Genomic DNA, 15,104 nt, shown 5'->3' on the forward strand with positions numbered 1-15,104 from the left:
TTAGGAACTTTCTTTTATAAGAATCCGGTGGGGCGGGGCTTCCCTGGTGGCGCAGTGGTTGAGAGTCTGCCTGCCAATTCAAGGGACACGGGTTCGTGCCCTGGTCTGGGAGGATCCCGCCTGCCGTGAGCAGCTGGGCCCGTGAGCCATGGCCGCTGAGCCTGCGCGTCCAGAGCCTGTGCTCCGCAACGGGAGAGGCCACAACAGTGAGAGGCCCGCGTACCACAAAAAAAAAAAAAAAAAAAAAAAATCTGGTAATACTGAATATGATGATCACTTTTATTTACATTAAACAATGCCATATAGTGTCTGAATAAAGTATGTGCCGAAATCCACTGACGGTATTCACCAACTACGTCAGCGGCCTTTTTTTCTTTTTTAATTGCAGCCTAGAGAATGTGGTTGAAGAAAAGATTATTTATTTGAACAATTGATCCTACAGGAGCAACACATAGCAGAATAAATTTCACAAACAAAAATCATTAATCAGGATGAAGTTAAGAGTAATCATAAAACCATTATTCAACATCTGATAGGTTAAAAGCAATTTGGATTATTATAGTGAAAATCACCCTCTAGCTTAGTTGTGTGTATGTGTGTGTTTTTAATGTATCACTGAGAATGAATTTTGTTAGATATCATCTTCTGAAAGAGAAATATATTTTTTATAGTCCTTACATTAGAAAAGATGCCACTCTGGGGACTCACTCGTTCAGCCAAAAAGTCTTGTTACTCAGAGTGTAGTTCAGAGACCAACAGAATCTGCATCACTCAGGAGCTTTTTGGGAAGTGTAGAGTTTCCAGTTCATTCTGGTTCCAAATGACTGAATCAGAATCTGCTTTCAAGCAAGATCCCTTCTGGATTTCTATGTCCATTAAAGTTTGAAAAACACTAAATTAGCCTTATACAAACTGATCCGTGCAATTCAGTTTTGCAGGTTACATTCTGTAAGATGCATGATGATTCAAATTTAAGGTTTTATAGGAATGATGTTACGGAATTTATTTAATGCTAGAGGAAATGAAACCAATGTTAATCAAAACCTACTCTGTGCCAGATATTAGGTTAGACATTTCCAAATTTACTAATTCATTTAATCTTTACAATACTCTTTGAGGTAAGGGACACTATTTCCATTTCTCTGGGCATGAAAACCAACCTCAGGTTAACTATCTCATCTCCTCCACGCAGTGGATTCTTTCAGTAAATACTGAGCATCTCGTTTCTGCAAGTCCCTGAGTTAAGTCAGCGGGGAAATAAAATGGGCATGGTCCCTACTGTCATGGAATGTAATACAATATATTTTAATTAGACAAATGCTACGAAAATACGAGGCCTCTAAGAGCGAAACCTAAACTTTTTCAGAAGTTGTATAGGGAAAACCTGTATTTGGAAAGAGCATCAAAAGTGATTGCTGAGGGACTTCCCTGGTGGTCCAGTGGTAAAGAATCTGCCTTACAATGCAGGGGATGCAGGTTTCATCCCTGGTCAGGGAACTAAGATCCCACATGCTGTGGGGCTACTGAGCCCGCACACCGCGACTAGAGCCAGCGTGCCGCAAACTACCAGAGCCCACACGCTCTGGAACCCGCGTGCCACAGATAGAGGGAAGCTCGTGCACCACAACTAATATCCCGTGTGCTACAACTAAGACCCGACGGAGTCAAAAATAAATAAATAGATAAATAATAAATAAATCTTTAAAAAAAAAAAAAAGTGATTGCTGAGGAACACAGTTTTGTCAAGTTGGCCCTGAACAAAAGGCGAGCGTGTCATGGAGTTTAGGAAGGGGATCCAAGGGGCAGTTGAGGCTGGAACATGGCAGGAATCCTGCAGAACTTTGAAGAACAAGGTGCGGAGGTTGGAGCCTACCCAAGAGTCGAAGAAAGCCACTGGAGGGCTTGAAGCTAGAAAGTGACAAGCCCTGATCCACACTTGGCAAAGCTCCTGCAGTCTGACTTACGCCAGGGCCTGCGGGCGGGTGGGTTTATTAGGGCCACTCCCCTAGGCTGCCTTTCTCCACCCCGGTCACCGCCTCCCGCTCCTCAGCTGAGCTGTCCGAAGTGGGTGGGAAGTGAGCGAGAGGGGCGGGGGAAAGAAAAACATTCTCCAAAAACATTAAAAAGAAAACATTCCCCTGGGCAGCGAGTGCGCGGGAAGTTGAGCGCGCGAGTTCCGGGCTCCCCGCCCGCCCCCCACGCCGGCCGCAGCCCGGGTGAGCCCCCAGCCCCTGACCGGCCGCCGCCCACCGGGCCGCGCCCGTCCGTCCGTCGGTCCGTCCTCTTCCCCACCCCCATCCCCCCCACCCCCGACCTGCCCAGGGCGCAGCGCGGGGTCTGCAGGGAGGAGAGCGGCCGGGGTTGGTCAGGGCACGCGCAGCCCGCGGAGCCCCCGGCCGCGCCCGGCCGGCGGCGCCTGCACGACCAGGTCCCGGGCGGTTCGGGGCTCCGGGGCCCCGCGCCCGCCGCCCGCGCGCCGCGTCCCGGGCCGCCGCCTCAGACGCCACTTGTGGAATTCTTTCCCCCGGCGGCTGTAACTTTAAACCGGCCTGAGCGAGGCCTATTTTTATTCAGAAACCAGCGACCGGAGAATGGCTGTGGAGAACGCTGAGATGGAGGGCCAGCCCGCCACTTGAAGATTCTTCACCAAGTGGCTGGGAAGGACGGCTTGACCTAGGAATCTTTCTTTGAGATTTCAAGGTTCTGTCGCCCCCTCCCAGGGTTGGACGGACTGGTTGGGGCTTTTGACTGAGGTTGCTGCCCGAGCCTGGGGAGCTGTACGTGAATGAACCGCCTCGCCTGGCCTCAGAGCGCTGACTCTGAGGCCACCACGCTTGAGCCCGGGCTACCCTCCTGCAGATGTCACTCCAGGAGCTCCTTAGGGACCGGCTTGCGGCGGTGAGGAGCCAGGAGATGCATGTAGCAGCCAAGTACCGCCAGGCCTCCCTGTACGTGGGTGACCTCCACGCGGACGTCACCGAGGACCTGCTGTTCAAGAAGTTCAGCGCTGTGGGGCCCGTGCTGTCCATCCGCATCTGCAGGGACCTGGTCACCCGCCGCTCTCTGGGCTATGCCTACGTGAACTTTCTGCAGCTGGCGGATGCCCAGAAGGCCCTGGACACTATGAACTTTGACCCGATAAAGGGCAAATCCATCCGTCTCATGTGGTCTCAGCGTGACGCCTACTTGAGGAAATCTGGAATTGGGAACGTGTTCATCAAGAATCTGGACAAATCCATTGATAACAAAACCCTTTATGAACACTTTTCGTCTTTTGGGAAGATCCTGTCCTCCAAGGTGATGAGTGATGATCACGGCTCCAGGGGCTATGCGTTCGTGCACTTTCAGAACCAGATTGCCGCCGACAGGGCCATCCAGGAGATGAATGGGGCACTGCTTAAGGACTGCAGGCTGTTTGTTGGCAGATTCAAGAGCCGCAAAGATCGGGAAGCCGAGCTCCAAAACAAAGCCAGTGAGTTCACCAATGTTTACATTAAAAACTTCGGAGATGACATGGATGATGAGAGACTGAGGGAAGTTTTCAGCAAATATGGAAAAACCCTGAGTGTTAAGGTGATGACAGATTCCAGTGGGAAATCCAAAGGCTTTGGCTTTGTGAGTTTTGATAGCCACGGGGCTGCCAAAAAGGCTGTTGAAGAAATGAATGGAAAGGACATAAATGGACAACTGCTTTTTGTAGGCCGGGCACAAAAGAAAGCAGAACGACAGGCTGAGTTAAAGCAAATGTTTGAGCAGCTGAAACAGGAAAGATTTCGGCGGTGCCGGGGAGCAAAGCTCTATATTAAGAACCTGGATGAGACCATTGATGATGAAAAGCTACGGAGGGAATTTTCTTCATTTGGATCAATTAGCAGAGTTAAGGTAATGCAGGAAGAAGGGCGAAGCAAAGGGTTTGGCTTGATCTGCTTCTCCTCTCCTGAGGAGGCCACTAAAGCAATGACTGAGATGAATGGCCACATCTTGGGCTCCAAGCCGCTCAACATCGCCCTGGCCCAGAGGCCCTAGGAGAGGAAAACTTAATGCACCAGCCAGTGTTTGTAGCAGCTTGGGGGATGTCAGTGATCTCTGCCTGAATCGTCCTCAGTAAATTTCAAATCCCAGCTGATGGCTGCTTAGTTTAGTAAACATTATGATCGATACAAAGCTATTTATTTTTCTTTGGAGGAAAAATAAGTGAATCTTAGAACCTTGGTTCTTTTATAGAGGCACACCATCTAATTATAATATGGTATCTTTTTCTGATTTTGTTGTAGTGCTCATAGCAATAAGTATAATTAGATACATATTTACTGCATTTTGAATGAACTGAAGTGTGGTAATTCTTTGCATTTATTGCATACTTTTTCTTATTTTAATAATATTGCTAGCTTTAATTTCTTCCGTGAAAATATGCCCAAAGTAGTTCTTATACCCGAGGATTGCAAAGTAATTTATTTTTACAAACAAATTTTCTAATTTCTCATCAATTTTTTTTTAAAGAAACCAAAGTTTAAGAATTGCTACTACAAACTCAATATCTAATTTCATTTTGAATTAATGTTTAAAATACTAGGAAATAGTTGAATTTCCTTTCAATTTATATCCTGAAATGGTGTTTTTCTGATGGCTGAAATTAATGATGGAGTTTTTTAATGTTGCCTACAAATGTGCTTTATAGGAAATTTTACCATTCTTTCCATTGGTTGACATAATCCAGGTGCTTGCTGGTTATCAAAATTGTGACTTGAATAGTAAAACCTTAACTTCCACATTCCTTAAGTTATAAGCCTGTATCATTTCAGGTCAAAAAGTTGGCCTAGTCTTAATTCTCTTCATACGTATACGGCATAAAATTATGCCTTAAGTTTTGAACCAGGTACCAACATTATAAAAGTCATATATAGAAAACATAGACATTCTGTTTAACAACTGTGTTTTCTAATCTCTGTTATATGTTGTAACATGTAGTGATATTGTCTCAGGGCTCAGAACAGTGAGTTTATGTTTATGAACTCCACGTCTCCTTTTATTAGACCGTAAGAGCTATGTAACCCATGAAGGCTCACTTGTAGCCTTGATTGATCAGAAGTTCACTAATTGATTTTCTGATAAACTGAAGTTACATCACTTAGCCTGCTTTCCAGCATGATTTTTATTTCAGTCCCATTCCCAGATCTCTTCTTCTCTCCTGCTTTTCCTCTATATTACTCAGCTCCTCTATACTTTTTAAAAAGGTTTTTATTATACTGACTTTTACTGTGTGCTGTTTGAAATCCACTTTGGAAATAGATGCAAGAGTTATTTATTTACATTTAAGTAATTACTTTTAAAATTCTGATTCTCTCATACCAAAGGTGTCTAGAAAATGGTTTTGTTGTTGTTGTTTTATTTTTTTTTTACTCTGCTTCGTTGTTTCCTGTAACCATATATTCAAGTCTTCTGTTTCATATATTACCAGTACAAAAGAAATATTAAAATATTTCCGTGGCAATACTTTAGCTATGAAAGAATGAGAAAATCTGTTTCTGTTTATTTTTGTATGAACTATATGTATATTCATTGCACATTTTCTAAATTTAAAATCTCTTTAAACAATGAAAAATTATGGACAATGAAAAAATTACGGCAACACATAATCCTATTATGCAGACAGATCTTCTGTTACAGTTTCTTGCATCTCCTCCCAAATTTTTCTCTATACTTATACACATGATTTAACAAAAATGGAATCATGCTCTAAACCTTGTTTGAAACTGCTTTCTTAATTTGACAGTACGCCATAGTCAACGTCCATGACCACAAATAATTATTTGCACTATAATTTTAATGACTTTTATCTTTCCTTTAATGTTTGTACCATAATATAACAATTTCCTCTTGATAAAAATATAGGTTGCTAGATTGGTTACTCCCTTTTTTTTTTTTTTCCTCTATCATAAACAACTTGGAGATACACCCTTTACAAACTCTTATATGCTGATGTATATAATTATTTTCTTCAGAAAATGTATGATTCATTGGAATTAATGTTTAATATTTAAATTGCCCAAATGCTGTTCAGAGATTTGTGCCACTTAACATTTCTGAGTATGGAGGATGGCTCATTTCCATATACTCTAAGAACAAAGGATTTTGTTTAAGTTGTTATCTGATTCAACATGACATGTAAAAACAAAATATTTCATGGTTATTTATTTTACTTTTTTATTACCTCAAAAGTTAAACAGCATTTCTTGTATTTACTGGACATTTGTATTTTCATATTTTTGAAAACGATCTTAGTCTATTTTCATGACTTTAGTCTGTTTTCCTGTTAGGGTAGTTTTTATTTATATGGATTTGTTAGCTTTGGTTGTTTTTTTTTCCTGATATTCCCATCTTGTTTATAGTTTTGAGGGTCATTCCAAAGTTAAATTCAAAATTTGCAATCTTATACTTTGGTGGCTTTAATGGTATGTTTCAAAACACTTTGAACACCTCAAATATACAACCCCCTCATACACACACACAATTCATCTGTATTGTCTTCTATTATTTTCAGAGTTTCATATTCTCAATACTCTCTAAACAAAACTTTTGTGTATACAGTATCTTATACACAGCCTATACTAAATATTTTTAAAGTGTCTTGCTTTTCAATTCTATTAACATGCCTTGGTAAATACTGATTTACTGTAAGAGTCTATTTGAAATCCATATGTCAACTATAACTCATTGGCTCTCTGAATTACTATGTTGAGAAGTATTTACCTCCAAATCAGAGAGCTTTTAAGAAAGGGTGCCAGGAAACAGGACTGGGAAGTATAGTAGGTGTGTCAAGCCTTGACATCTCTTTCTGGATAATCCACTCTATCAAAATGTTCAAATATTTGAACAATATTTCACAATGCTTGTAAATGGATTATCAAGATAATATCAGGGAACTGAGTTCATCATTCTCTTCACACATGCACGGGGATTTAATAGGACATAATACCAGATGTTTAGATAAATTGTAGCTATAGCTTCATAATGACACAATAATATGCCATTTTAGTAAAAATTACTTATTTTTAATATTTACCTTAAGAAATGACTGTCAGTTTACAAAAAGATATGATCCTGTAGATTTTCTTGATTATATAAATTTTACTTATTCTAAATTTTGTATGTGTGTGATTCTATCAAGTCATCCTAGTTGGCAGTAGAGGTTCAGGCATTCACGAAACTTTACTCTTTTTATGTTCAAGTGCCTTGATAAATAAAAAGAATCTTCACTTTCTGATAAGCATTCCAGTAAAAGCTAATTTACATAGAGATGCCTTGAGTCACTGCTTCTGCTCTGCCTTCTCTCTCCCCACACACATTGCCTGCTTGCATGTGCAGCCAATTGAATAGAAACGTGCCTTTTAAATTTTTATTTTTAAATTTTTAAATGGAAATTTATACTTGGTAAAAATAAGCTTTTTAAAGTGGTTTTAGTATTGGTATTTTCATGTTCTTAATATTTGTATAAATCCACTGAGAAACGATCAAATAAAGTTGAAATCTTTCAATGGTGTCCAGAATTTTCATGTCCAAAAATGATTTTTATTTATTTACTTTTTAAGTTTTTCTAATTTTCTAGCAGTCGGTTTCTCGTAGGAGTAAATTGAAAACAACTTGCGTTTTTAAATGAAGATCCTCATATTTCATGTTTTAGAAGACCAAGTCCCATGTGAACTAGTATTTCTTTTTTAAGTTACTCATAATTATGGGACCATGATTGAAAAGAACCTCTAATACAGACCAAGTTTTCATGAGAAATAATTCACTAAAGATACTTTTGAATTTAATTTTTAAAGTAAAATTTAGCCACTATTTTGAGGTTTTAGAATTAGTTTACTTGTATTATATTTGGAAAATGTGCCTCATAATGTAATTATTTTAAGTAAATAATAAAACAGTAGATAGAAAAGAGAAGTTTTAAATATACATTTTAGAAAGTAGAACAAATTAAATATCCTCAGAATATCTTTGGCTTCAAGGAATAGAAAATCCACCTTACCTAGAAAAGGAAGCTGTATTTAACAAAGTATTCAGAATTAAGGTATCTTCAGGCAAGGTATATCAGAACTTCTACATCAGTTCTGCTGGAGTCTCTTGGCTCTTCACCCTCTGTGTCTTAGCCTCATCATCAGGTTTTCAAGATGGTTACAGGAATTCCTGTCATCGCACTGAGACACAGCAGCATTCAGAAGGTAATACCTTTTAACAACTTTCCCCCCTCAGTTCTCATTGTCCATTACTGATATGTATATTCAACAAGATCTGCCACTAGAATTGAGAAAGGAGTCAACTTTTTGTGCAGAATGAGCTTATGGTTGGAAGGAACTTGAGTAGGAATGGGTGTAGGAGTATGCATCCACTAAACCCTGGATATTTTTCATCATTTATATCTAATTTTTAATTTCAGTACTTAATGGATACTTTCTTTCTTCTTTTAATATTAGCTTACAAATAGCTCTTAAAATTCCTGCCTACAAATCATTTTCAACACTTGAGTCAAACTGGTGATTTTCCTCTCCCTCAAGTTGTACAATCATAGGGAATAAATTGTGCAATATATTCTGTATAAAATTGAATTCATTTTTGTTTAGTAATGGGACTTGTGATTTTACATGTCATGCTTTATTAGGTGTAAATTAGGCATCTCCTGAAAATTCTGCTGAAATGGGCAGATTCAATTTAGTCACCCCAATGGGCTTCCACCAAAAATAATTATCAACAGATTACAAATGATCAAGTATGTTTCAAAATAAATCTACATTTAATAAGATATTAGTTCCTTGAGTTCTATTTTAAAGTAATCTAAACCAAGTATGTTTTCACGCATGTTAGATAATATTTTAGAATCGTAGCACTAGAGGGAAGGAATTTACTATGTATATCACCAACTAGTGTGATATTCTGTATAAAGAATTTTTTAAAAATAATTCCTACTGACATTGTAACAGATAAATTATAAGAAAATATCTAAAAAGTTAGGTGCCTACAAAATGGCCCCATTGTATAAAACTAATGTAACCACAAACATAAATTAATGGGTACTCATTTTCTTTACTAAAGGATTTATATTAGGTCCTTTAGTGCATTAAAATTGTAAGAATTAATAAAGTTGGACTTATCCAAACTTTTCAATTTATTTTTTTCTGTATTACACAAATGTGGTATAACCATCACATATTTTAACCATGCAACATAAACAAAGGAACAAAAAACAGATGTACTAAATTCCGAGTTACAAATATGCTCATATTTGAATCTGTTAGGGTCTGATTATTTTGCAAGTTTGTTCAGAGGAAATATTTATAGCTACTGTTGTTTTTGTCTCATGGTCATGTCTTGTCTTAGAGTTCACAGAATGCTTTGAACTATATTGAGGTTCCCCTGAATGACACAGTTGAACCCATCAAGCAAGAGAAGAAAAATGATCTTCTTCGTAGCATTCTTTGCCATAGTAGAGAAGACACTTAACTTCTGAAAGATATTGGCAGTTGATACAATATCACATCAGAATTTGTTAACCCATCTATATTTACATCACCTTAGATATTAAAAATATCCCCAGTTTGAAGTTCTGCCAAATACTAACAGCACATTTGAGTTCCAAAGGCAATTTCACTGAAATGGTGGATGTTATTATTAAATTTTATTTTTTGCATAGAGTGAATATTGGTTATGTTTCACTCTGTTGTGTGTGTGAGTTTTTTAAATCAGTATTTCCAATGGTATTTTCTTATCTCAGGAAACCATATCTGACAGTCTGTAGTGAATCACAATTTTGATTTACATTCCATTTCATCTTTGTACATGTGCCACTGGCATACCAATGCACCACAATTTTGACATATTGCCAATTCTAGTTCCTTGAAGTTAAAGTAAGCCTTTATAATAGTAATGCCAGCAAATCTTTGTTAATCAAAAAAGTGCCTCAATTTGAATGCAAGCCAAATCTTAGAATTATTTTGACACATCATTATTTTATTGAATTACCAAGGGAGGTGTTAGAAATGAAAATCTAGTATTATCCACTATTCACTTATACTTCCTACATAGTGCTTATAATAAGTGACTTTTTTTTTTTTTTTTTTGCGGTACGCGGGCCTCTCACTGCTGTGGCCTCTCCCGTTGCGAAGCACAGGCTCTGGACGCGCAGGCTCAGCGGCCATGGCTCACGGGCCCAGCCGCTCCGCGGCATGTGGGATCTTCCTGGACCGGGGCACGAACCCGTGTCCCCTGCATCGGCAGGCGGACTCTCAACCACTGCGCCACCAGGGAAGCCCAATAAGTGACATTTATATTTTATAGATTATAATTGGTAAAGAGCGATTGGCACTGAGATTGTATAGTAAGCTCATTTTTATTTTTATTTTAACCAAAATATATTGCAAATGCAAATTTTATTATGTTATTCTGCTTCAGAACCTCCCATAGCCATCCATTACTTTTAAAGTCAGGTGTGAATCTTTACCATGCCTAAGAGACCTGCATTTTTATGGTCCTTGTGCATCTTTTAGTCCAATTCTTACGCTACAGTTTCCCTTGGTCAGTGTGCTGGAAATAAACTGTTCTTATTTCAACTCCTTTACCTAATCCCTGCCTCACTGAAAACTTTAACTTTTTATCAGATTGTATGCTATTGCAAGGGGTAAAAGAATCTTCCCACTGGTTTATGAAAAAAAATGATGGGATTTATTACCAGATAAAAGTAAGTAAGAGATCTTTCAAAATAGAGGTACTGTTTTCTTTTCTTTTTTTATTTTTTTTCTTACAAGTGTTAAGGAAGGCTTTCCAAAGGCTGTTACACTACAGAGGCAGCAGTACCTTTTTTGAAATTAGACTACATGGCATAGCGCTGTAGGGAGATAAAAAGCAAGCATTTACAAAAGGACAAGGAGGCTCATCTTCAAACATTTAGAATGTTATTTTTAAATATCATCCTCATTCATCATCATCGTTACTATTTTAAGTAACAACTCATTCTCCCTACCTACGCCTTTTCATGTTTTTAAGGCATAGATTGGATATATTCTTAGTGGGCAATCTGATATTATTCTAGCAGGAGCACATGATGGAACTGACCTGCCTTAGTAAGAGAACAAGTAAAGCAAGTCGTAAGTCCTTAAAAAGATAAGTATTGGGTTAGAGAAACAACATCAGTAGCAAATCGTTGCATCTAATGAAATCTATTATTAGGGATCAGTTCGGGAAGTGGCTTATATAGAAGCAGCAGAGAACTAAGAAAGCATGGGCAAAAGCGATTAGGGAAAATCTGCATATTGATGGGTTTTATTTAGTTAGTCATTTTTTTTAGTTAAAATTTATATTAAATATACAAATGTAGAAGTTTTGAGCATATAATGTGAAGAATAATACAAAAATAATTATATTTATGTAACTACCACTCAAGTCAAGAAACAGAACATTACCTACACCACTCTTCCTCCCTCCCGATCACTTTTTTGTCACACTTACTCAAATGTAACCTCTATCTTGACTTTAAACTCTACAGATTAATGTTAGGTACCTTGAACTGTTTTCAGATAGATTCATAGAGCATGCATCTTCTTGTGTCACTTTCACTCAAGATATTTTAGTGAGATTCATACATTACTATTTAATGCAGTAGTAATGTGTTCATTGTTATCATATACTATTCTATGGTGTGACTATATTACAAATTATTTATCCTTTTACCATTAATGGACATTTAGGTTGCTTCCATATTGGGGCTATAATGGACAATGCAGCTTAGAAAATCATCATAGATGCCCTTTTAGATTGAGTTATAAATCACATACCATAAAAGTAACCATTTTCAAGTGTGCAATTCAATAGTTTGTAGTATATTCAAAAGGTTGTGTGACATCACCATTATCCGATTCAGAATATTTTTGTCTCTTCAAAAAGGAAATCCGTACACCCATGAGCAGTTACTCCTGTTTTCTCCTCCTCCCAGTGCCTGGCAACCATACTCAAATTTATGTCCTTAAGGATTTTCCTGTTTTGGACATTTTTTATAAATGCTGTCATACAATGTTACCTTTTGTGTTTAGGTTCCTTTGCCTAGCTTAATGTTTTAAAGTTTTGTCCATGTTGCAGCATGTATCAGTACTTATTTCCTTTTCATGCCTGAATAATATCTATTTGTGGGGATATGCCACATTCTTTTTATCCATTCATCATTTGTTGTACACTTGTGTTGTTTCCACTTCCTGACTTTATGAATAATATTACTGTGACTTTGGTTTACAAGTTTTTGTGAGAATATATATTTTCAGTACTCTTGTGTACTCATAGACAATGGTATATTCTCTTTTTCTTTAGAAATGTTACCTCTTATAAGAGTCAAATTTTGGTTTCATTAATTTTCCCTATTATTTTTCAATTCTTTTCTTTTTACTGTGTTTTGCTTATTTCTGCTTTAATCTTTATTATTTCCTCCTTTTTGCTTGATTTGGGTTTATTGTGCTCTTCTATTTCTAATTTCTTAAGGTGGAAAGATAAGTTATTCATTTGAAATCTTTCTTCTTTTTTTTAACATAGGCATCTATGGTTAGACATTTTCCCTAGGCATTGTTTTAGGTACAATAAATAGGTTTTGTTATGTTGTGTTTTCATTTTTCATTGATCTCAAATTATTTTCGAATTTCACTCGTGATTTCTTCCTTGATCCATTGATTATTTAGGAGCTGTATTTTTTTTTTAACTTCCATATATTTGTGAACTTACCAAATACTGTTCTGATACTGATTTCTAGTATCATTTCTTTGTGCTCAGCAAACATACTTTGTGTTATTTCAACACTTTTAAATTTATTGAGACTTGCTTTATGGCTAACATGTGATCTATTCTAGGGAATGTTCCATGTGCACTGTAAAAGAATATGTACTCTGCATTGTTGGGTATAGTGCTCTATAGATGTCTTTTAGGTCTAGTTGGTATATAGTGTTGTTGAAATCATCTATTTTCTTGTTGCTCTTCTGTCTAGTAGAAACATATGGAATAAGCAAGGAAAATATCAGTAAGAATATTGTATCTATAACACAAATGGACCTAATTGTCATATGTAGAAACAATAGAAAACAACTTCAGAACTCATTTTAATTTCAAGTTCAAGTAGAATATTTTCAGGAGTTGATCACATAAGGAACTATAAACCTACTTACAAATGTTTTCAAAGGACTAAAATCACATTGAATATACCTGTTGACCATTGTGCAATTAAAATGCAGATCAACAACGAAATATAATTAGAACATTATTAGAGATCCAGAAATCGTGAAATATGATCTAAAATTACAGTAGAAATTAGAAAATATTCTGAATTGAATAATAATCAGTATGTAGTATATCAAACCTTGTGAGAACACAAGTATGCTTTGTGATTAATTTATAGTCTTCAAAATGTATATATTAGAAAAGAAAAAAAAGCTGAAAAGAATAAGCTAAGTACCCTTCTCTAGAAATTGAAAAATGAAATTGAAAATTAGAATGACGTAGAAGAAAATATAGAACAGAAATTAAAGAAATAGGGACAAATACAATAAAAGGGATCTCAAAAAATTTTAAACTAATGAATTTAATAAACTACCTAATAAAACTGATTTTTTAAAGTGATAAGCACAAATAACTAATATTGGGAATGAAAAAGAAGATTTCACCACATAGTTTGTAGACATTACAACCTTCCTAAGTGGATATTATAAACAAATTTATGGCAATAAATTTGAAATTTAGATAAAATTTTAAAACTTTGATTAAAGTAACTCACTGAAACTGATAATAAGAATTTGGAAATATTAATAATCTCACCAATATTAAGATAAATGAATCAATATGATTAGATCTTTCTTGAGAATATCCAAGTGCTAGATGGCTGGTGAATGTTAAAAAATATTTAAAATCAATTCCAATTAAAAAAAATCTTTTCAAAAGGACAAAAATGGGTACATCTCGTAACTCATTTTATGAAAACAATATAACCTTGACACCCAAATGTGACCTGGATAAAAACTACTGGGCACATTAACTCATCAGCATAAGGACAAAAACATTAAATAAAATTTTAGTTAACTTAATCCAGCAATAATTTTAAGAATATATATAGAACATCAAGTTGGTGTTTCTTCCAGAAAGGAAATCTTGTTTAATTAACATTTAAAATCAATTTTACTCTTGGAGAGGGTGTGGGGAAAGGGAAGTCTCCTACACTGTTGCAGCCACTATGGAAAATAGTATGGAAGTTCCTTAAAAATCTGAAAACAGAGCTAACATATGATCCAGCAATCCCAGTCCTGGGCATTTATCTGAAAAAGACAAAAACTCTAATTCAAAAAGATACATGCACCCCAATGTTCATAGCATCACTATTTATAATAGCCAAGACATGGAAGCAACCTAAGTGTACACCAACAGATGAATGGATAAAGAAGATGTGGTACATATATACACTGGTCTATTAGCCATAAAAAAAATGAAATATTGCCATCTGCAGCAACATGGATGGACCTAGAGAATATCATACTAAGTGAAGTAAGACAAAGAAAGACAAATATTATATGATATCACTTATGTGTGAAAACCAAAAAATAATACAAATAAATTTATTAACAAAACAGAAACAGACTCACAGACATAGAAAGCAAACTTATGGTTACCAAAGGGGAAAGGGGGGGATGAATTAGGAGTATGAGAGTGACAGATACACACTACTATATATAAAATGGATAAACAACAATTATTTACTGTATAGAACAGGAAACTATTTCAATATCTTGTAATAACCTACAATGGAAAAGAATCTGAAATATATATATATATATATATATATACATATATATATACACACACACATCAATAAAATAATCACTTTTACTACATTAACAGAAAAAGAAACTTTAATGATTATTTCAATAGTTGCAGAAAAAGCATCTGCAATAATTTAACATTCATTCACATATAAAAGCTTCATAAAAAACTAAGAATAGATGGAGATATTCCAAAATCTGATAAAGCATTTTATTTTTTTAGAATTTCTTAGGTGCCTAGGGCAAGGATTCAGGAGTGAGGGATTCACTGGG

At 36.3% G+C, this 15,104-nt stretch overlaps 1 protein-coding gene across 1 annotated transcript; it reads left to right on the top strand.

Moving 5' to 3' along the window:
- Positions 1–2,523: 2,523 nt before the first annotated feature.
- On the top strand, positions 2,524–7,540 carry PABPC4L (poly(A) binding protein cytoplasmic 4 like). Its single transcript, XM_032633637.1, has one exon. It carries the CDS (start codon positions 2,860–2,862, stop codon positions 4,024–4,026), a length of 1,167 nt encoding a protein of 388 aa, XP_032489528.1. The 5' UTR covers positions 2,524–2,859; the 3' UTR covers positions 4,027–7,540.
- The last annotated feature ends 7,564 nt before the right edge of the window (positions 7,541–15,104 follow it).

This window comes from Phocoena sinus, chromosome 5 (genome assembly GCF_008692025.1).
Source record: "Phocoena sinus isolate mPhoSin1 chromosome 5, mPhoSin1.pri, whole genome shotgun sequence".
Lineage (NCBI taxonomy): Eukaryota > Metazoa > Chordata > Mammalia > Artiodactyla > Phocoenidae > Phocoena > Phocoena sinus.